Source organism: Papio anubis, chromosome 11 (assembly GCF_008728515.1).
Source record: "Papio anubis isolate 15944 chromosome 11, Panubis1.0, whole genome shotgun sequence".
Taxonomy (NCBI): domain Eukaryota; kingdom Metazoa; phylum Chordata; class Mammalia; order Primates; family Cercopithecidae; genus Papio; species Papio anubis.
Genome location: NC_044986.1, coordinates 85589033 through 85612460, shown reverse-complemented (window position 1 = coordinate 85612460; position 23428 = coordinate 85589033). Strand labels below are relative to the sequence as shown.

General features: G+C 46.7%; 1 protein-coding gene across 17 annotated transcripts in view; it reads right to left on the bottom strand.

Moving 5' to 3' along the window:
• WDFY4 (WDFY family member 4) overlaps positions 1–23428 on the bottom strand; it is a 297261-nt gene that overhangs the window by 73898 nt on the left and 199935 nt on the right. For 15 of the 17 annotated variants that reach the window (XR_004176998.1, XR_002524268.2, XM_021943264.2 and 12 more), the window contains 4 exons: positions 18570–18718; positions 11394–11514; positions 8879–8964; positions 7278–7340 (listed from right to left, as the gene is read on the bottom strand). Coding sequence is in view for 14 of the 17 variants with exons in the window: in XM_021943264.2 (XP_021798956.2) it covers positions 7278–7340; positions 8879–8964; positions 11394–11514; positions 18570–18718 (419 nt within the window). In the remaining 3 variants the exon portion in view is untranslated. Of the gene's footprint in view, positions 1–7277; positions 7341–8878; positions 8965–11393; positions 11515–14879; positions 15106–15757; positions 15861–18569; positions 18719–23428 lie in introns of those variants that run through there. The other 2 variants (XR_004176999.1, XM_031652348.1) reach the window with 2 other exon arrangements.

Here is a 23428-nt window from a genome sequence, read left to right as displayed (position 1 = left end):
GCTAACACGGTGAAACCCTGTCTCTACTAAAAAATACAAAAACTAGCCGGGCGAGGTGGCGGGCGCCTGTAGTCCCAGCTACTTGGGAGGCTGAGGCAGGAGAATGGCGTAAACCCGGGAGGTGGAGCTTGCAGTGAGCTGAGATCCGGCCACTGCAGTCCAGCCTGGGTGACAGAGCGAGACTCCATCTCAAAAAAAAAGAAAAAAAAAAAAAAAACAACTGTGTATGTCGATTGTGCAGGTGGTTACCCAAATCTATATATGATACAATGACAAAGAACTATGCATACACATGTACCAGTGTCAATGTCCTGGTTCTGAAATTGTGCTATAGTTACATAAAATGTAACCATGGCGGGGGGGATATTAAGTGAAAGGTGCACAGAGTCTCTCTGTACTATTTTTGCAGCTGTGAATCAATATTTTGAAATAAAAACAAAAACCAAAAATCTTACAGCCTAGATGCAACAATCAATAGATCCTTATATGTCTGCCCAGTGCTGATTTATGAGGCATTATGGCAAGCTTAAAGTGAGAATCTAAAACACCGAGTCAGCCTAGAGATGCAATTGAGGCACACAGTAAGGCAATTCAGGCACCTTAACCTCGGCTCAGCCAGCTAATCTAAAATTACCCACTGTTGATCTTATTCTTGCAGATTCCTGAAAAAGTTGCTAAAATAAATAGAAACTGCATGAATTCTCTATGCCCCAGGTTTTCTGGAGGTAGCTGGGCACAGGTGGCAACTAGGATGGGAGAAACCTTGAACCAGTGGGTTGCTCATCACTATTCCTGGGCACACCTGTTCACCACCCCTGGTGGTGTGGGAGTATAAGGTTGTGGAAGCAATGTGGCTGGGTAGAGTTGGAAGGAAAAAGGGCAGGCTTGCTGCAGTGACTGGGGCTTGCATCAGGCTTTTGCCCTGGGAGGGATCTGAGGTTATGGCTAAGGATACAGCAGAGACGAGGTATGAACTGAGTGCAGCCAGACAAAGATGAACGTGGAATGCGGTCAGGGCCAATGTCTGAGCATGACCTAGGCAGAATGGCCAGGGCTCGGATGCTCATGGCCCACGAAGCCAACCGTGTGAACAAGCTCCTAGACGCTGCAGCACTGGCTGTCACTCTCATTTTGAGTCTGCAGCCAGGTACCATTCGCCTCTGGTCCCAGTGACTCCGGTATAGACACAGGGTATGAGTAGCTTGGTCTCCACAGTTGGCTTCCAGGGCTTCAGTTCGGCAAGAAACCCAAGGACATGCTTCTCTACTCCATGGTGGAGCCAGCACTACCTTTACCAGTTAAGCAATTGTGTATCTTACAGATCTGTAGCCAACAGCATGAATCTCTAGGGGGCAGGATTGAAGGAAGAGAAATGCTAGGAAGGGGAACTTGAACTTTAGCCTCCCCCCAGCTAACTGTGGTTCCTCTGGGGTGTGGTTAATTTTTCATGGAAGCTCATATTCTCATGGGAATCGCATAGGTTCTTATGGTTGTTTTTCTAAATTATTTGTCTTTCGTTATTTTTCAGAGAGAATCTCTAAAGGAAACAATAAGCAAAATGTTCAACTGTAAAACTTTGCACCCTCAAAATAAATTTCATTCTAAACATTATATATAAAAAATTTATAGAATTAAGAAACGATTTCAGGAACTGCAAATACCCAGGTACAATCAGGCCCTGAATGTAAGTGCCATCTCACACCCAAAAGCTTTCTCCAGCCCGGGGACGCTTTTGCCTCAATGACATGGTGGATGCTCCAGTTTAGCCAAAAATATGTGCTGAGCCCAAGAGAGATTTGAGAGAAAGAGAATCAGATAGGCATCCTAGCCTTGTATTTCTCTGAGTTTTCTAAACTCTGGGCTCAATATGAACTGAGGTCATTAGAAAGCAATGTAACTGAGCCAGGTAATGTTAGCTTCCCAAAGGAATGCCTGTACAAAAATGAGTGTGAATGTTAGGCTCCCATTCCTGCAGAGAACTGATGCAGAGAATTAGGTTCCCCAGCACTCTTTTTGTATGTTTTATTAAAAAGGAATCGCCACCTTTGGAACCCATGATCCTTTAGAGAAGAACCAAATTTGATATTCAGCACCAAGAGAAAATATGTTCCAGAAATAAAAAAAAAAAGTTGCAAAACCCTGTTTCTTATTATATATCCCTGGAAAATAATATAAGCCAACATGATTGTTTGTTTTAGTTTTCTTAGTCTCAGTACAATTAGAGTAACTAAATCACTCCACATGATCACATCTATATTTTTCCCCTTTAAAGGAGTGTTGGGTAATTGTTAAAGGATGGTTGTACCCTGTGTTTAATTTTGAAGCTGTCTGTAGCCCTTTCTGGAAGGGCATGAGTACATTTAAGTGTGAGGATGTGTGTTTATCCACAAGAGCATTCCAGCTAGCTGCCCCCTTTCCCTGCAGTTCCTGCCATCATTTCTCCTTTTCTGATTCATCTTTTTACATCTCAAAGATCCTGCCGGTATTCAACACCACAGAACAGGACTCATCCAACAGCTCTAGCTGGCATATGTTAGAAGGCCCTGTCAGCTTGCAGAACCTTGCACCCCACAGAAGTCTGAAAAGGCTGCCATGCTGTCTTCAAAAGGTTCAGTCCTATACCATGGGGACAGGATTCATGCAGGCTTTACAAGTATTTTCCACTTGGAATTCAGGCCCAGAGAGCCTCCTTAGTGTGTGTGTGTGTATATATATATATATACACACACACACTAAGTTATGGAGTTATGGAGGCAACCATATATATAGTTATGGAGGCAACCATTGTCACTGAAAGCCTCAGCAAAACTCTGGTACCAAAAGCTCTGATTTCCTGTGTGTGTGGGATGGTGTCCAAAGGAGCCACATGAGTCATCGAAAGCTGAAGGTTTAGGACGTGAAAATCTGTAGCCTAGGCCAAGGGTCATGGGCCAGTTGAAAACCCTCAGAACGGCACACACACCCCCTTAATAGGTAAGAAGTCTACATTCATTAGAGTGACTAACAAGCAGCTAGGCATTTTTCAAGATTCATTCTGTAATTATGGCCTCCAGTGATCCAAAAGAAAAATCATCAGCTTCATTCCAGGAATATGTCAGTGGCCAGCCAAGCCTTCCTAAGGCTGAGGACCACCACTGCCTTCCCACCCTGGAACTCCTGAAGCCACAATTGAGCTGGCAAGAGAAGGGCTGGAGAGGGGGCCACTCCAACGAGCTGAGAACAAAGAGAGCCACCTGCTTTTAATCAATTGTTCCGTTAACATGCCCAAACACACATCAGGTGATTCTAAAAGTAGGCAGAAGGATTACAATTTACTGGGCACCTACTATGAGCCCAAGTCAGCTTGATCCTGAAGCCAGGGCTGTTTATTTAGCACAGTCTTGCCACAAGCCCTCGCTGCATGGGTGGCATCAGAGCCGAGGGTCATCACTGCGGGGTGTCCGCATGTTGCTGAGGCTCTCCTTCCATGAGCTGAGATGAGCATTCCTCTGGAGCACCATGCACTGTTCCTAGTTGACCCCAGAAGCTTCACCAATGGTCTCCAACCTGGAGCTGTGCTGAGACTGTGCCAGGCATGACCCAGCATAACTCTGGAAGACCCTGCTCCAGTGGGATCAAGTAGCCATGATGGCAAAAATAATCACATTGGAAATAAAATTAGAATGGGACTCAGCTGTACCACAGAAGCAAGGTGGTACACAGGTTGGCATTGCAGGTCATCATCAACCTGGGGATGAGTAAGGAATAATCTCCAGACATTTGACTCATCCACAGAGCATCATCTTCCTCCAACCTGGCAATCATTTCTGAGGGGCCTCTAACTTAGTGGGCACAGCTGGGGGTCAGCTCCTCTTCTGCATTCCTCCCTCTGCCCCTCCTCTACCCGCCCCTCTCTATTTGGAGTAGAAGGTGTGTGGAGGAAGGTATGTGTTTCCAGGCAAGGCACCACTAAGATTCTCAGGACAAAAGACGAAGAATGGACAAAGAGCTACCCACAGTCATAGGGACAACTATGTTGTCACTGAGTGACATTACAGAATAGGTTCATCTAAGGGTGAGCTGCAGAGACAATGAGGCTCAGCGAAGTGATGTGTGCCATGGTTGATGCAGCATTGCTCCAGGGAGAGAGAAAACCATCTGTAGCCCATGAGCACTGTGGCTTGGAACTTCCCTCTGCGTGGAACTGTGAGTGGCCACCTGCTTTTGCTGACACCCTCGGTGCTCACCCCCTTGTGGATAACAGAACCTTGATTCTCCCAAGGAATCATACTTCCCTCAATTTGGTCTATGTAGTTGGGTGGGACTGACTCTATCCCCAGAAGCGGGGTGGGTGCATCCCTCTGATCCAGCCAATGAAAACATTTGATTGGTTCTGGTATGGGCATGTAATTAACCTAACTGGGGAAAATGACAGTTCAGGAAGTTTTGCTAAAGTTACCGGGATAGAGCATGTGGTGGGATTCCTGCGTGATTGACTGTCAGTCTGGAGCTGTTGGGGGCATCGGTGCCCCTGTGATGAGAACGTCTACTGAGAAATGGAGCCAGACCAAGCAAATCCTCCCTGAGAGAGGGAGAACCGCCACTTCCTGCAGACTTACTTGTGCCTAGCGTTCCAGCCATGTCTGGAGCAAGACCATTTTTGACCTTCAGGTAGATGTGATCATGAATCCTCTTTTTTTGCTTCAATTAGTTTGAAATGGCTTTTTACCTTGCTATTTTGAAATAGCTATTTACCTTGCTGAAACACTGCTAGGAAATCCAAGTATGAATATAAAGGCTTATATGAAACATAAACAATATGAGATCAGCAGGGCTGAGATTCAGCAGATATGCACAGTTAGGACTATCCTGTTGTTGAACTATTAAACTATACCCATTACAGTTGGTGAACAGCCACCCCAACTCCAGTGACCCACTGCTGCCTGGGTCCCCTGGACCATACCCTGGTATGCCTTGCACTTCACCGCAATCTATAAAGGGTAAGTGCCTGACACAATAAGAGCCTCCACTAGCAGCCACTATAATTAGTCTATTGAAGGTCACCAATGACTCTCATGTTACAAAGCTCAATGGTCATTTCTCAGTTCTTATCCCACTTGGCCTATCAACAACACTTGACCACTCCCCCTTGAATCACTCTACCTGGCTTCCAGGACGTCTTCCACACCTACAGCTTCTGCTACCTTTTTGGTTACTCCTTCCCCATCTCTTCAGCTGGCCCTGCCCATGTCCTTATCCTCTAAAGGTTGGTGTGCCCAGGGCACAGTCCTCTGATCTCTTTTCCATGTGCATGCATTCTCATAATCTTGCCCATTCTCATGACTTTAAACACTATTCTAAATTTATGTCTCACTTGAACCTCTCTCTTGAACTCCAAATTCATAAGCCCAATAGCTCCACAATGCCTTTGAGATGTATGATAAGCATCTCAAAATTCACATGTCTAAATCTGAGCTTCAGATAGCCACAGTGGGCCTACAGCCACTCTTCCTGTGATCATCCCCATTTAATTTTCCAATTGCTGAAGCCTAAATCTTCTGTCTTATCCGTAAGTCCTCTCTCACATACATGCACTTCCCACACTTGATTTGTCATCAGATCCCATCAAATATACCTTTAAACATGTCCAAAATGTGATCACATCACATCATCTTTGCTGTCATGTTCCTGGTCCAAGCCACCATCGTCTCTAACCTGGATTATTGCAGTGGCCTCCAGCAATAGCTTCCTAACTAGTCTCAGCTTCTGCCTTTGACCCACTCCAGTCTATTTTTGGCACAGCAGCCAGAGTGAGTCTTATCAATATGTCAGTTCACATCATCCCTCTGCTTAAACTCCTCCAATGCTTCCCATCTATTTGGAATAAAAGCCGACATGATAATCTTGCACCAACTATCCCCGCTGACCTCCCTCACCTCCACCCCAGCTAACTCCCTGCACTCCAATTTTACAGGCCTCAGCCACACCCTGCTCTTCCCTGGGTCTGACACACTTTTCTCAGTTAATTGCATAACATGTTTCTCCATTTTTTTTTTTTTTTTTTTTTTGGATGGAGTCTTGCTCTGTTGCCTAGGCTGGAGTATAGCGGCGCGATCTCGGCTCACTGCAACCTCCGCCTCCTGGGTTCAAGCTTTTCTCCCACCTCAGTCTCCCAAGTAGGTGGGATTACAGGTGCCCACCATCATGCTTGGCTAATTTTTTGTATTTTTGTAGAAACAGGGTTTCACCATGTTGGCCAGGCTGGTCTTGAACTCCTGACCTCAGGTGATCTGCCCACGTTGGCCTCCCAAAGTGCTGAGATTACAGGAGTGAGCCACCACACCCGGCCAAGTCTTAATTCACAGATTGTTTTCTTGATAAGGGCTTCGCTTGCCACCTCATCTAAGAGTTCAATGCCCACCTCTATCTGCTTGGTTTTTTACACTTACACTTATAATTATCTAATATGCTTTATAGTTCACTCATTTATATTGGTTTATGTCTGTCCTCCTCATGAGAATGTGAACTCAATAAGGACAGGGGATTTTTTTTTTTTCTCTATTTGCTTTTTGCTCTGTCAAGAAGCAAACACCATGTATCACAAGCTATTGATAAATAATTTTGAAGGAATTAGTGAGACCCATTTTATGCTGATTATAAATATCTTGAATGTCATTCCTGGGGACACCCTCTTGCTTGGTCCCCACACATTCCTGGAGAAAACCAGCAGCAGCAGCCACCTTCTTCTGTTCTCACCCCTGATTGAAATAAAAACATCTACTGATCCCTAAGTGGCCTTCCAGAGAACTGGGTAGCTGGAAAGGGGACCTGGGGGAGGGACTGCAAGCAAATCATTCACTGGGAGAGATGCCCCACAGCGCAGATTCCTAAGTTAACGTCTGATTCGCACACCATCATGTATGAATTTAGCTTCTAAGTGTTCAGAAACCCTCATCACAGGAGGGACAGCATGGGATTGCTCACACACACCCATGGGAGGGCCTGACTCCACACCTCTGTGCCACCTGCCCAGTCACCAAAGGCAGAGGATGGCTTCCTGCCATTTGGGTCTGAAAAAGCCACAGGGCATGTGGGACTTCAAGTCTATTCATAGAGGTTTAATTGGCAGAAGGAATTTCAGGAGTAGGATGAAGGATGAACAAGAATAGGAGAGAGAAAAATGAGGGAACCAGTCGGGCATGCTCTCTGCAGGACTTCTTTAGAGTGGGATGAGGCAGAGGAGGAACATCAAAGCCAGGGCAGTGCCATGCCCAGAGAGCATGGCTACTCGCCATTACCTTAGATTGAGGGGGTCCTCCGAGGCGGCTTTTCCCTTCAGGCTGGGTTGGAAAGAGCAGAAGCTACATGAAAAGGGAAGGGATAATTCCATCAGCAGAGTCAAGACCCTTCCACCTGCTGCAGAGGCATTTCCAGAGCCAGGCAGGAAGCTGGGCTCATTACTGCTCCCCCAGGCTCCATCCTGCCCCCAGGTCATGAACACCAGGCCTGGGTGTACCTCTGAGGCAACCCTCAGCACTATCTGACATTACACACTATTGCCTTAATACCAACAATGACAACAATAAAACAATAATTACTTAGGCAGTGTGTGTGAGGTACTGCCTCTGGGCCAGGCACTTGACAACATTGCCAATGTCAACAACCCTGCTGTACATTCTAGTGTGTTGCTGTGGGGACAAATGCCATCTTAATGCCAGGCTCCTTGAGCCGAGCGGGTAGTGGTTGTGGAGTTTGCATTAGGCCACCTTCACATCCTGAGTTGTGGAGGTGTAAGATTTCTAGATCAACTGTGAAAAACTTTGTTTAATGAACAGAAACCATAGGGGGAAATGAATCAAGTTTAATGGGTTGCATGTCTGCTTGTTTGGTTTGGTCTAAACTAGGCCTTGAAGATAATTTTAGGGGGCAGTCTAGCAGCAGTGTGGAAGAACCGCATGGGCAGGCTCACCTGAGTCCTAAGGAGGTACGCCTAGAACTAACACAAAAGCCTCTCTACAGTTGTTTTTCTCCACCCTAGCCCTGCCTCTTGGATGCAGTAGCGGGCCCTGGGTGCCAGTTCCACAGGGCCACTAGGAAGGCAGGGCTTGAATTTCTGAGCACAAAATAGGCTCCTAGGCCAGGGGATGTCAAATCTCACCTCAGAACTTCCAGCCCACGGGGAGCAGCACATAACCACTCCCTCTGTTAATCAGCCTCTCTGTGGTCTATCATGATGAGGAACTGACCTTCCTTTCTGTTCTTTCTAGATTCACTACAAACCAATCTACTGATCTATAACTTTAATGGTAATAAAAACAAATAACCATGGTATTAAGAACTTACACACTGGCTTAGATTTCTTAAATTGATCCATCTGGAGAAAGATAAGTTAACTAAAACAGCAGGCTTCTCTCTTTAAGAAAAAACATGTACAGTGCACATGTGGGAAATCAGTTGTTTGGAATTCCTTCCAATGAAATACGAAATTGGAGCCACTAAAATTGGCAACTGGGATCAGAAAGAAAGATTAAGCCAAAAAAGTTACTTGGAAAATTAGAAAATAAAGCCAGAACATTCTGGAAGGCCCATTAAACAGCCAGTTCCTTAACTCTGTTGTAGCTGTGTAATTTTTTTTCTCGCTTCCTGTTCTATGCCACTTCAGTTCAGGAAAACGGAGCCTGCTTCCTAGGACTGAAGGAAGGGCCTTCTCTGCCTGTTCCCGTACCTCGTTTCATGACTTGGCAGTTCTGCGGGCCAGCCGTGCCTCCCTGGGCCCAGCCTGAGTGGCGCTCACTGTGGGTTGAGAGCACTTTTCCTGAGCACAGAGCTGAGTGTTCTCTGCCCCTCTGCTCTCAGTTCAGGATCAGTTTTCTCAAAAGGAGGATTTTCAAACTCTTACCTTTTAAAGGCCTTACTCCGATCACTGTTGTAGAATACAAGAAACTTGGAATATCCATTGTGGAAGAAGATCTCCAGGGCCATGTCCTGTGAAGAGAAGCCCCTTTTAATGCTCCTGATATTTTGTGGACTAGAGACGCCCCAGGGTGACAGAGCTGCTGGAAATGGGTCACTGGGGGTTTCTGTGTCAGAAGACCCTTCCTGGATGGTCCTTTTGAGTTCCCATGGTGGGAAGACCTTGGTGGGAGGGCAGGGGGCCTGACCACAGCTCTGAGTTCCATTGAAGCAGGAAGTAAAAGGCCCACTCCCAGGGCAAGCGTGAGGCAGAAATGAGAGAAAGCAGCCATGCCATCCTCAGACATTTTCACTTCTGAGTTATGGCATGGGTGAGCCAGGAGGTCACCTTACCAGACATACTAGGGAAGCTAGTTCAGTGGGTGCAGCCTGGCAGCATCATGGGTTGACCTACAGACTTAAGCAGCGCAGGGCCCCCTGCCCAGGCCATTTTGATGTGGCCCCACTAGCATAGTAAGGTTTTTGTCAGGGGTACTTTCTTAATTCCTAAATCAAATTCACATAGTTATCTTTTCTTTTTTTTCCTCCCATCCTTGTTTCCTTTCTAACCCCCTTCTATTCCAAGCTATGTAAATAATAAACTTGGAATAGGAGATAGAGTGAGTCCCCTATAAGATAAGCCTCAGGGACGAGATGAGACCAAAGAGAGGGAATATCCAGGGCTGAAGGGAGAGTTAGGGAGAGGTGAGACCTGTACATGGAGGGAAGGATGGGGTGGGGTAAGGTTCAGACTCAGAGGTGGGTACTGCACCCAATAACAGAGTCCTGTCCTGCATCCACCTGACTGGTAGTGAGTTCTCAAAGTCCAGTTCGTTAACTCTCTTCTCTCAGAGAGAGAAGGTATCTGCAAGGATGTTGCATACCTCCTCTCCTCTGCTAGTGGACAGGAGACCCTTGGATTTTTTTTTCTACAAATAGAAATATAAATAATGTGCAAAACAGGAAGTGAATGCAGAATTTGTGGAGGATACAGCTTGCCCTGGATACCTTGATTGCCAAGCTCTGCCTTTCTCCTGGGAGAATCCAGGGATGGACAAATGGTGGCCTTGCTCAAAAAGCTCTCCCTTTGGCTTCCATCACTTCAGGTGAACCAACCCTCTGGAAACAATCACCATGTACTGGGGGAAAAAGTCCCACTGACTGATACCTATCTGCTACTGTACATAACATGTAGGGTAGACATATAATCATAGAACCATGAGGGCTGGGCTGCTGCTTCCACTATGCTCTTTCAGTTCCCTCACCCTGCAAAGGCCCTCAGGAAGCCCACGCAAAACGAGAACTAACTGTGTTGTAGGCAAAAGCAGCAGAGGGAGGATGAGTGCTCATTAGAGGGCTAGAGCAGAGCTGCTGGCAAACCCTTGACAGGAGGGCAGCTGTGGCCTTTCAGAAATTCCCCTACCTTAAAGGCCTCCCTGAGCTTCAGTTTCGGAGAATGATAATGAGACCTCTTGCAGGAGGGGTCACTGGATGAATCAATGACCCACCTACAGAAAATAGATTTACAAACGAAAAATATCTAGTTCATCTAGACCAAGCACTGCTCTCTTGCTGGCCTTTGGAACTAACAGTGACCCTGCAGAGAGGGTGGGAAGAGAGCCCGCCCCTCCTGTCACGTGGTCCCCAGATCCTCTTTTCTGCCAGCTGCCCTGGAGGCCCACGGGATGGGGATGCAGCTTTGCTATTGCTGAGCTTGGGGTAATGAAGGCAAGATGTGTTTGAGGTCGCTGGGGGCCCCTGAAGTTTACCCTACTCCCTTTGCTGCTCAGGTAATGTTTCTAGAAAGCGTGATCCATCTGTGAGGTGGGATGAGAAGTGGAAGATTATGACCAGCTTCTGGCTGAGCTCCTCCTCTGAAAGGAGCCACCACCTCTGTCGCATGCCCTACTAAGCCCTTGAAGGCATGGGTGAGGCACTGAAAGACCCTGGTTGGAGGGGGCAGCTGGGAGATCCCTAAACCACTTGGACCCAGAAACAGCGCCAAGCAGGAGCTTGCCAATAGGTGAGCACCTTGGGGAGAGAGGGGGAGAGTATGTCAGTAAGGGAGATATTACACCTGTGGGAGGGCAGGGCAGAGGGTTCTCTACTCCCAGTCACCAGCTCTACTGGGAGGCAATGCATCTGTCCTGCCGTGTATTCCTAAATCTCCAAGGCAGCTCTAGGCTATGTCAAGAGCAAAGCAGCGAAGTAGCTGAATCTTAAAAGACATAGTGAAAGGCCCAACAGCCAATAGCAGGGACTGGAGAGAGTGGAGCAGAAGTCAGAACTCCCACCTGGGACCATAAGCCCAGGGAACTCATGGGTGTCTCCTTAAGGGCACTGGGCTGCGCATAAGCACAAAGACGGGTCACAGCGATGTGTCTCTGGATGGCTCCTGGACCACCTGTCCCATGGCCCTGCCTCTTGCAGGCCCCAGGTGTGCCAGCACCCAGTGTGCTTACCTGCAGGAGGAAGCGAGCCTGCCGTAGCTCCCGCATGTCAGCGTAGCTGTGGCGCTGGCACGAGTAATGGTCAGTGGACCTGTCTTTGCTGCACAGGTTGAAAATGAACGGATCGCTGATGCTGAAAAGGAAACAGGCATGCAGGGCACATGTTCAGACATCAGAATGAGGACATGTGCAGGCTTCTTCCTCTTCCTGCCCTCCACCAGCCCCACCCACATTTCCAAGGACACATCAGAGAGGTGCGGGGGTCACTGCCAACCAGTGTGCTAGCCCTACTCATCTGAGAAATCCTTGTTGAGTGCTTGCCCACGTCAGCTCTGGCACTGGCCACTGACACATGAAAGCTGCCCTGCCCTGGAGGACCAGGGTAGGGTGTCAGCCTCACCAGGCCAGGGGACAGCAAGAAAGTGGCACAGTTTCCAGGATGATGCTGACAAAGGGTATGAGGGTGGGGGTGAGAAGTCCCCTGGGTGAGAGTGGGGGCTGGCAGGGAGGGCTTCATGGGTGCTGTGCATGACCCTAAACCATGCACAGGAGCCCTGGTGGGTTCCTGTGGCCTCTCTTCCCTGGCTCCCCCATGCCCAGCCTGGCCCTGTGCCAGCTACCTCTGCCCAGGCATGACAGTCTCAGCGCCAGGATGCCTGTTCTGCCACACGCTTTAGTCCCTCTGCCCAGGTGTTCTTGTTTTGTATTGAATGACCTATTTCCCTGGCAGGGCTGAGAGGCTGGATGAAGTAACTGAGTCAGGTGTGGCCTGTGGCTGCCACAGGGACTGGCAGGACTTAGACCCTTCATGGCAGGATTGGGGAGTACAGAGCACTTGGCAGGGAGGTTCGAGGGAAGCCAGGTGACTGTAAGACTGAATGCAAACCAGTGTTAGGAGAGGTCAGGCACCACAGGGAAGAGGAGGGAGGGGAGCAGGGGAAAGCAGAGAGGACGCTGGCGAGGCATGAGGACAGCAGCCGGAGCTCATCTGCACAGCTCCTGCATTCTGAGAGGCTGTCCAGCCTGGCCTGGGTCCTGGGAACCTTCAGGATGAGTTCTCTCCAGAGGTGAGTGAGGCTGTCACTGAGACTGCAGAATGATATCTGGTGTTAAACCAGGAAGCTCTTCAGGACCCTTGGCCTGCCTCGCCCACATCTTTGGCAGCCCTGAAAGCTATCTGGCTCTCAGCTGACCTTCCCCTAAACATATCTGACTCCCAGTGGGGCCATAGTGGTAATTTTCCTTCCTACCCTTGGCTTAGGTCAAACCACATCCCAGGTCAAAGTACTAGTGGGGATGACACAGCCACTCATCTGTGCTCCCAGCATCCATGCTAACAGGAACCACAGCAAATATCCTTTGCCCTTTGGCTGTATGTCTGACTGGTCTCTCTCCCTTGCAGACCATACAAAGGCACAGGCCTGAGTTGCTGGGTACACCCTGCCCAGGACAAAGGGGTGCACTGAATTCTGAAGCCATTGCTCAGTCACACAGCACAAACAACTTCCTGAAAGCCAGAGCTCGTTCTGTTTGCAAGACCCAGGCTGGAGACAGAAAGTGTAGCGGGTGCATCTTAAAATTCCCAGGCCAGGCCTTGAGTAGTGAGAAGCAATCTTGGAGAGCTGGTAAGAGACTCACTCAAAAGGCAGAGAAGGGACCCACGTGTGATGTGGGACCCACCTCCCGGGCACCTGGAGAAACAGAGGTATGCCTCCAGCAGGCATAAGGCAGTCCTGAGATAAGGCCCCTTGGAGAGTTATGAGGGGTGTGCAGGAGGCTTTCCCAGAAAGATCCCAGAGTGACCCCTCCTCCTGGAGAAGCAGAAGAGAGGAGGGGAAAGGGAGGATAATAAATTTGTCCAAATATTTATTCCCAAAGAGAACAATTTGTACACTGGAGATAACTGAAATGCCTTGAGCTAATCATATGAACCTTTTCATCATCTGGACACATGGAAGCTTGAGAAATAAAGTTGATTTCAGTTATAGACAGTTACTTTTCTGAACATCTGGGGCATGCAGTCATCTTAAATTGTGTATACAACCACAACCATTCTGATAAGATGCCAGGACTGAGAAACGAAGGCCTCCCAAGCACGTCAGCCCTCAAGAAGCCTGTGCACCAACCACAGGCCCAGAGAGCCAAGGGCTGTAAGGGCCCCTGCCCCAAGGTGGTCCTGCCAGCCCCAGCCCAAGGTGGTAGGGAGTGGGTGAGGAAATTGTTTCAGCTTCTCCCATTCCAGCTCCCAGTGTGGTCCCCATGGCCCAGTCTACAATGCAGCCCATGGAGCCTCTGTGCCCCACTTCCTGGGGAAGTCGGGAGAGGCCCAGTAGTCACAGAGGCCTAGAGGGAATTCTCTAGTCTATGGTCAGTGGCAGTCCAGCATGTGCAGCCCTAAGAGCTTGGACTTGTGCTGGGCAGCAGGGAAGCCTGCCCAAGTGAAACACAGCCTGAGCGCCTTGGTTAGGCCCCTGAACAGCTGGACTTTGAGGCTGCAAACTCAGGCTCTCTGCAGCCCCTTCTCAGAACAACCCTCCCAGGCCCTCTCCTCTAAGCCACGTCGTGGTAGGATGGATCAAACACAAAATGCAGCTTTGGTTCTGAATGCTTCTGCCGGGATGCTGTAATACAAACCTGCTGCTGGCTGAGGTCCTTTGTCCATTATTAATGCCTCTATATGGATCTCAGCTGAGCTGCCCCTACACATCTCTGACTCCCAGCAAGGCCATAGAGACAATTCTCCTTCCTACCTTTGGCTTAGGTCTAGCAGCATCCCAGGTCAAGGTACTGGTGGGGATGACATGGCCACTCCTCTGTGCTCCCATCATCCCATGCTTGTGGGAACCACAGAAAATATTCTCTATACCTTAGCTGCATGTCTGGCTGGTCTCTCTCCCCTGCAGACCCTGCAAGGCCCAGGTCTTTGCCCATGGCTCTCTGTCCTCTGTATCTTCCCCTGAGCTCGGGGCATGTTTGCTAAGTGACTGTCATGCTCTCTGGCCTGCCAAGCGTTTCCCTATTCATTATTTAATTGGATCCTCATAAGGAAACCTTATACTGAGCATGACTTATTTTTATTCCCATATCATAAATGAGGAAACTGCATTCCAGAGAGGTGAGAATTTTCCAAGGTCATGTGGTCCTTAAAAGAGGTGGAACTTAGTTTCAAATCCAGGTCCTCCAACTCTAACACCCACGCTCTTTCAACAGTGCCTTTTCTCCCTGGAGGCAGAAATGCTCCCTAGCTTTTACAGAGCTCTCCAACTGGCTCCCTGCTTTGTGGGGAGCACAGTTTGCTCTGTGCTGACTGTTTCTGCAACTCAGGACTCTGAAACACAGATGACATACAGAAGAATGCTCTGAAAAATAGTAACGAGCTTTTTGGAGAAAGGATAGTCATTTTCTTCCTGCTTGTAGAAACTGAATAAACATCTAGGGCATGGATCCTCAGATAGACCCAAAGTCTCAGAAAAGCTAAATTATGTACATTATTGAGTCCCCTGATTGACCTCCAAACTGAGGTCTATTATATGTAGTATTATTCACACAGCTGTAATTGGGAGTCTCCAACACACCTATATGTTCTACAAAATGAATCGAAGTTCAGGCAGCCAAGGGTACCAGATAGGCAGCTGATCCATACTCTTTGGGTAGAGCCATTGCCATAGTTCAGAGGCTGCCATTCACATTTCCGCAGCATAACAGCCAGCAGGATCTGCAAAAACTGTCCAAGTGTGCATAGTATCACTGTCAATATTCTGACTCGATAAATCACAATGAGATAAATGGTAGTTATGATATTGGTTGACCTGTTCTTTGATAGTAGAAGTGGATTTCAGGATAAAACACACTTCGATTTGGCCCACATTTGAAGTTACCTGACTATTGCCAGAATTATACCTGGAATTTATACCCAGAACCATTCACTAGATTGTAAACCCTCTACCAGATTTAGTCCACATCTAATTCACTCTTTCCATCTACGGAGTCAACTATGGTGCTGAGCATAAGACAGATTTTCAATAAATACTTGTTGAACTGAATAAAACAGAAATGACTATTTAAAACTGCTCACTGATGGGGAAGAATTATCTGATTTAAAATACTCTATCACAAAGAGCCAGTTGGATGACTTGGGTTCCCACCAAGTTAATCAAATTCTCTGCCTTGTGAGCTTAATTGCCCTTGTCATGGGTAGAACCGTGTCCCCCAAAGGAGATATGTTGAAATCCTAACCCCCAGTACCTCAGACTGTGATTGTATTTGAAAAGAGCCTATTTACAGAGGTAATCAAGTTAAAATGAAGGGTGGGTCCAAATCCAACCTGACTGGTGTCCTTATAAAAAGGGAAAATTTGGACACAGAGATAGACTCACAGAGGGAAGATGATGTGAAGACACAGGGACACGATGACCAGGTGCCTGAAGCAATGCATCTCCAAGCCAAGGGATACAAACGATTGTCTGCAAACACAAGAAGCTGAAAGAGGCAAGTAAGGAGGCTTCCCTAGAGCAGTCAGAGGAAGCATGGCCTTTCCTTGGTTTCGTACTGCCAGCCTCTAGGACTATGAAACAACACGTTTCTGCTCTGTTTTGTTTTTTTTAAGCCACCCAGTTTTTGACTGCCCTAGCAAATGAATACAGCCACCCGAATCAGCTAAGAAACGGACCTACTACAAGCAAAAGCTAACCTTCTCAGAAGGCTGTTCGTTTCTGAGGAAATTTCCAAAGTGCAAAGTCCAATCACTGTCAAGGAGTCTGCAGTGTTCTTGAGTCTGATTTAGGATATTTTTATGCTACATCGGAGAGGCTCTTTCAAGGTCTAATGTGTAACTGACTCCATTTCATAGCAGTCTTTTACAGAAACATTGCACTTAGCTTTATTTTTACCAAGCTTATTTATGTATCTTCTTTAATCTCCATGGTCAAAATAAGACTTAATCCCCATTGATCTGGCATGATCTAATAGTCTGTCTCAGAACTGCATCTCCAGGAGTGCTAGTAGTTTCTTAGGGCAGTAGACAAGACCCCGGAGAGAAAGCACTGTCTGAATAACAAATGCTTCTTTGAGGTATGGTGACTTAAACTACCTGGGCACTTCCCCAGTGTAATTCCAGGGTAGTGATTTGTTCTCACTCTACTCCTGCTTGCATTCTAGAAAAGTACATTTTCAGACATGAGAAGTCTCCCTTGTCCGTCATTGCAAATCAAGTGAGTACATAAAATCTGACCACTGGGTTTCTGTTAAAAGTGCAGATATAGTGAATTTGATCATGATTAGATGCACCTCATAAACACAATTTACCTAATCAATAAGATCTTATCTAACACTAAGTCTATGTAAACCAGAGGTGAAGAGCATAGCAGTGGATTATGTGAGTCATCACAGGGGCACGCCGGGCATACGGATAGAGTAGAAAGCTTTCATCAGCTCTCAGAGAGGCACGGCTGCAGGCCTATTGTCCATATTGATCAGTATCAATAAAACATGAGGAATAAGATGGGATGAGGATGCCAAGTATTAATTATGCTTCTCCTGCCTTGGAGAAGCACAGAAGACTCACAGCAATCGGTGAACATTTGGTATGAATAAAATATGGAAATTAGCAGACAGAAAAATGCCAAGCATTTTAGAGCAGTTTGATCTAAATCAACCAAGGTGGGCTGACATCTACTCTTCCGCACTCCTTCAACTCTTGCTTCCCGACATAGGCTGGAAGTAATAGGACAATTGGAAGTTAAAGTTCTTGGTTATTGGCAGATAAGACTTGGACTCCTCTGTCAGTAGCCTAAAACAGTGGCTCTCAAAGTGTGGTCCCAGACCAGCGATAGAATCAGCATCAGCTAGGAACTTATTAAGCCTCAGGCCTTGCCCCAGACCTTCTGAATTAGAAACTAGGGTGGGGCAGGACTCAGGGATCTGTGTGCTAACAAGCCCTCCAGGTGATGCTGGTGTCAGCTAGTTTGAGAGCCACTGGGCTAAGAGGTCATCTTGTCATTATCTGAAACTGGGTCATCTGGAAAAGGCAAGGCCTATCACTGCACGAAGAAATCTTCATCCAAATATCTTCGAAGACAGTGATCAAGTGAAAACATACACTTGACAATTGGACTTTTGGCAAAAGTTCAGTCAATTTGATTTTTGAATGGCCTTACTTCATAAACACAGGAGAATTGCACAATAAGGGCTGACCGTACCCAAATAGACCAATTGCACTAGATCCTGAAGAACTCGGCATTTCCTGCCAAAGGCCTCTGGTATTTGTTGGTGTAAAAATGACTTCAAGTTTCTTCCCAAGTCTCACCCATTCTGCAAGACTCAGATCTTGGTCCCTTCCTCAGGTAGCTCTTCCCCACCACTCCAGCCCCAGGCCATCCCTCCAATCCTGAACCCTGAAGAGCCCTCTCATAACACATATTTTGTCCCAGGATCATAGTGTGCGGCCAACAGTTTCCAAAAGACACTGTGCATGCTGCCGATTGCATTAAGTCCCTCGGAAGAGAGGGGCGGTGCCTGTTTTCTTATGCAGAATGAGCAACCAACATGTTTTTTTTGTTTTTTTTTTGTTTTTTTTGTTTTTTTTTGAGACGGAGTCTCGCTGTGCTCCCAGGCTGGAGTGCAGTGGCCTGATCTCGGCTCACTGCAAGCTCTGCCTCCCGGGTTCACGCCATTCTCCCGCCTCAGCCTCCCAAGTAGCTGAGACTACAGGCGCCCGCCACCACGCCCGGCTAGTTTTTTGTATTTTCAGTAGAGACAGGGTTTCACCATGTTAGCCAGGATAGTCTCGATCTCCTGACCTCGTGATCCACCCGCCTCGGCCTCCCAAAGTGCTGGGATTACAGGCTTGAGCCACCGCGCCCGGCCCAACATGTTGTTGAGTGAGTAAGTTGATGGTGACTGAATTCAGCCACACAAATAACTGAAGGACTGATCCCTGAGTCCTGACATTCCACATTAGGGGAGACCTGAGGAGCTGCCACATTGGTACCCAGTCCTGATCACTGCTTAGGGGAACCGTGGCCACAGATGGCCTATGCCTGCAGGTTCTTCTATTTTATCTCATGGCTCAGTTTTAGGCCCAAACCTAAGCCCACTGTAAGAACAAGGTGAGAAGGGCAAGAGTAGGGCAGGCTGGTAAGGATGAATGGGGCTCAGGGAAGAATCTGCTGGGAGAAGTGGATAACTCACTTGGATAAGCAGTGACGGGTACAATAGACATCACCCGTGGGAGACAGTGTGAAGTTCTCGCAGATGTAGAAGTGTTGGTGGCCAAAGAGCAGGACCCCTTCTGACACCAGGTGGCCCTGCACAATAACGAGGGAGAACTTCTGCGTCACCTGGAAGGAGAGAGTGCCAGAGTCAGGTGGTGCACAGGAAGCATGCCCATGATTCTTGGCGGAAACAGGAGGGCAGTGACCAGCCACCCACAGGGCACTTGGAGGTGAGAGCAGTGCCTTGTATGAATGGCAGTCCTGCTGCCCCAGAGCTGTACTACTCTTCACAGCCTACGTGGCAGTACCACATCCCACCTAGGCTGGTGTTTATTCTACCCAAGCCCACCCCTGCTCCCACCAAGCTGTGTGGGTGAGTGTTTACCGCTATATTCAGCACATCGAAGTCCTTTCTCTCACTTTAAGGCCCTCTACAAACATGCAAAGCATCCCACAGTTAACCGTGAGGAAAGTTCACCAGGTACAAGACATCCCTCAGTTACAGAGGAGAGGGAGCTTGTCCAGGGACCAGCTGGTACATGGTTGAGCCAGGACTAGAATTCAAATGTGCCTAGAACCACAAGTGCAAGACAGGTACTGCCATCTCTGCAAGGCCAAGGAAACATGTGCAGAAGATGCACAGTGCTCTGCCCAGATCCCTCCTCTTGGACTGAGGTGAGCATTTCCCCTGTTGCTGGAAATGTTGGCAGTTCTCCAGAGTTGCCTTAGCTGAATACAGCCCCTGGCCCAAGGTCACATCCTCTTCCCAGGGGCAGTCTGTACCCAACAACTAGACAATGTGGAGTAGGAAGGCTTAGCCCCTCTGGCTCAATTCAAGAAAACTCTAAACAACCATCCCAAACCTATAGCTGCTCTGGAATCAGCTGAAGTCTTTGCTGAGACTACATTGTGGTTGTACTTCTCCATCGGCCCAGTCTTGCAATCCCCATTCCCAATCAACTTTCTCCATGCAGAACCTGACCTGTGATAATGTCTTGGTATGACCCAGAGTTCTGCATGTAGTAACGACCAAGTGGGTCCTTACATAGTAAACCCTAAAAGAACAAGTGAGTGAATCAATAAATTCTAGAACATGAGAGCCTAAAGGGACCAAGAATAAGGCCAAGGCCAGCATTTTCTCATGGTAATTTTGTGCTAATTTCAGTTATACAAAAGCAGAATAGATATGCTTGGGAGAAAAAATACAAAAGAGGTTCCAGGAGATAAGACTCTCACTAAAGATCAGCTACCTACTAAGTGACACAGCCTGGGACTGAAGCAAAGCTCCCTGCTCACCTTTGGGAGCAATGACAAGGCCACAGTGGTGACACCTGGAGAGCAGACCCCGAAGACCAGTTCTCCAACTCTTGCACCAAATGGGATTAGTGAAAGCCAGAGCCAAGGGCAGAAAGCAAAGGTTCACTGAGGGTTTTGTTCCAAGATAAGTATTAATCACTATGATCCAGGACAAGTCAGGGCTGAGCTGTTTTTCCTAAAACAGCCGAGAGCCTCTGTTTCTGTAACCAAGGTTGGTGCAGGTAGCTGGCTTTCTTGGTCTATCCCGAATCTACTTTGTCAGGGGAGCTAGCCCTCCAGCCACCTTCCAGGCCAGGGTCCAAAGTGGACTCATTTCCAATTTCATTCATTCATCCAGGTGGTCATCTATTCAACAGTTACAGATTCAGCCTCTGTTTCATGGCAGGCACTGAACCAGGCTTTGGGAATAAGGTGGACAAGATATACAAGAATCCTACCCTCATAGGGCTTAAAATCCAGTAGTGGGATTTTAACCAGCAGACTATTACAACCTGTGATACATGCTGAGAGAGAAAAACCAGAGTGATCATGACAAAGGCAGGGAGAAACTTGGCGAGAACACTATTCTGTTCTTGGACACTATTCTTGGCGAGGACACAGACCCTGAAACTTGAAGGATGGAAACATGTAAGTTCTGGAAAAGCTTGGAGAAGAACATTTCAAGGAACGGGGACATCCAGTTAAGGGTCTAGAGGCAGGAAGGGCTGATTTGGAGAACAGAAAAGTGGTCAGTATGGCTGAGATGAAGTTGGAAAGTAGGAGTATCTCCATCATAGACAGTCTTAGGTACCTTAGCATGGCCATTGGGTTTTATTGTCGTTGCAACAGAAAGTTGCGAGAGAGCTTGTTTCTAAAAGATGACACTGACTGCTGGGTGGAGATAGCATTAGAAAGGGTCAAGACTGAAAGGAGGGTGCCCTGTCATGTTGCTATTTCAGTGGTCTGGGATAGATGGCAGAATGCGGAAGGAAGGAAGTGGGTGTATCTAAACAAGAAGATGGAGAATTGACAGGAGCTGCTACTGGACTAACTGGAAAGAAAAAGAAGAAAAAGAAAAGAAAAGAGAAGAGAAGGACAGAAGGAAGGAAGGAAGGAAGGAAGGAAGGAAGGAAGGAAGGAAGGAAGGAAGGAAGGAAGGAAGGAAGGAAGGAAAGAAGGAAGGGAAGGGAAGAAAGAAGGAAGGGAAGGAAGGAAAGGGGGGAGGGGGAGGGAAGGGGAGGAGAGGGAGGATGGATTAAGGATAAATGATAAATGTCTACTTTGGGACTTGAGTAACTGTGTGGCATTCCCAGGTTCTCTAGTAGTCTTCCCCAGGGGCAACCACCATTACCACTTTATCATATATTCATACAAAGAGATTGTATGAATACATTAGCATGTGTATACAGATTCTTTTTTATACAAAGAATATACTTATATGCTTACTGCTCTGCATCTAGATTTTTCTCTTAACAATTCATCTTAGATAATTTTCCAAATCATTTATTATAGAGCTGTCTAATTCTTATTAATAGTTGTGGACAATTCCCTTGAATGGATGTACTACAATTTATTTGACCAGTCAGTCCTCTTTTGATCCAGGTTGCTTTAAAATGTTTTGATATAACAGGCAATGCTACAATTACCATCCTTGTAGGTAAGTCATTTTGAATACACAAGTAAATCTGAAGCATAAATTTCTGTAAGGAGAATTGCAGGTCAAGGGTGTGGGCATTTTAAATTTAGGTAGCCATTGCTAGATTACCCTCCTGCAAGGTGACACTAATTTATACTCCCACCAGGACTATTAGGAAGATTATGTCAGGCTGCTTAAACTTTTTCTCCTGTTATACTTTTTCCCAGATGAGACTCAGAGACCCCATCCTCAGGTTCACATGATGAGATGATGTGGCTCTGCAGTGCCAGTCCTGGCCTATGTGCCTCCAAATCCTCTCTCCTGCCCGTGACACCAGGCCCCCACCACAGCCTCCATGGTGCCTGCACCAGGGTCTCAGAGCAGATGCCTATGATCTGGTGCTTCCCTTTGGGAAGACTTAAGTATCAACCAGAATAAGCCAAACCACAAGAAAAATGTCTGGTGAGACCTGGGTTAATAGCTTGAACATTGATTCTGCTAGAAAAGAAATGGCATTTTAAAAACTAGAAAATGAACCCAAGTGAACTATTACCTGCTTTTCCATTTAAATTAGCCCTAGGAGGGCTCCATCCCTAAGTTTACTCATGATTAAGAAATCCCTTATGCCATGATTGTATTGATCACTTTAAAGAGTAGAACTTTTGCCTCATAAGTAGAGCTTTTTTAAGATCAGCTGAATGATATATCAGCACTCTTGATGGGTAAAATAACTAAGAAAGTAGCCACAACTAGCTCTGTGTATGATGACAAACAGGTTGTCCAGAAATCAACAAAATGCTGGAGCTAAAGTTAGAGGGTATCTTTGTTCATTTTCTGCTGCAATAACAGAATACCCCAGACTGGGTAATTTATAAACAGAAATGTTTATTTGGCTATTGGTTCTGGTGGCTAGGAAGTCCCAGAGCATGGCACTGGCATCTGGTGAGGGTCACCCCATGGTGGAAGAGCAGAAGCTGGAAGTGAGCATGCAAGACAGAGAGAGAAATGGGGCCAAACTTATCCTTTTTATCAGGATCCCATCCCATAATAACGAACCCATTCCTGCAATAATGGCATTAATCTATTCATGGGGTCGTGCTCTCGTGGCCTAATCACTTCTTAAAGACCCCATCTCTTAATACTGTTACAATGGCAATTAAGTTTCCAACACAAGAATTTTGGGGGACATTCAAACCATAGCAGGGAGACAACAATCTAGTGGGACATTCAGTGGTAGCACACACCAGCACATTCTTCTAAAGTCAGGCCTCAGTGGTGCATCTATAAAGGGCAAGGTCAACTGGATGCTCTGTAAAGGTTTCTCTATCATTAGCAGTCTGCAACTTAGTGAAATACCCTGATTTTACAGGTAGGAAAACTGAGGTCCAGAAAAGTGACTGAAGGTACCCAGTAACAGAGCTGTCAATATATGCATTCCCTTATTTTTGTGTGTACGGTGAGTGAGTCTGCTGCAACGAAAACTTTAGCCCTGCTCCCATTTATCATCTGCCCTCTTCCTACATCTCTGCTTGCCTCAACCTTGTTCTGAATACATTCTAATAGTATTAGCATATGGAATAAGTATTCTTATTTTTTAGAAAAATACAGGTTGCTGAGAAAAAGTCAAGTATGAAAAAGGCAAAAGGCTACATAAATTACATTCTTTTGGCCACCTATGAGTTCTGGTATCTACATTTTCATTCTTAAATGTGTTTAGATGGAGAATTCAGCCATACTAATAATCAAAGAAATGTATATTAAAACAATAAGGAGATGCTATCTATTTATACATATACATATATGTGTAGAGATATATCATCTCCTTATTGTTTTATATTTTATATATATACACATATATATTAATTTGGGAAATATGGAAAGGAATGTAATGATGCATGGATCTT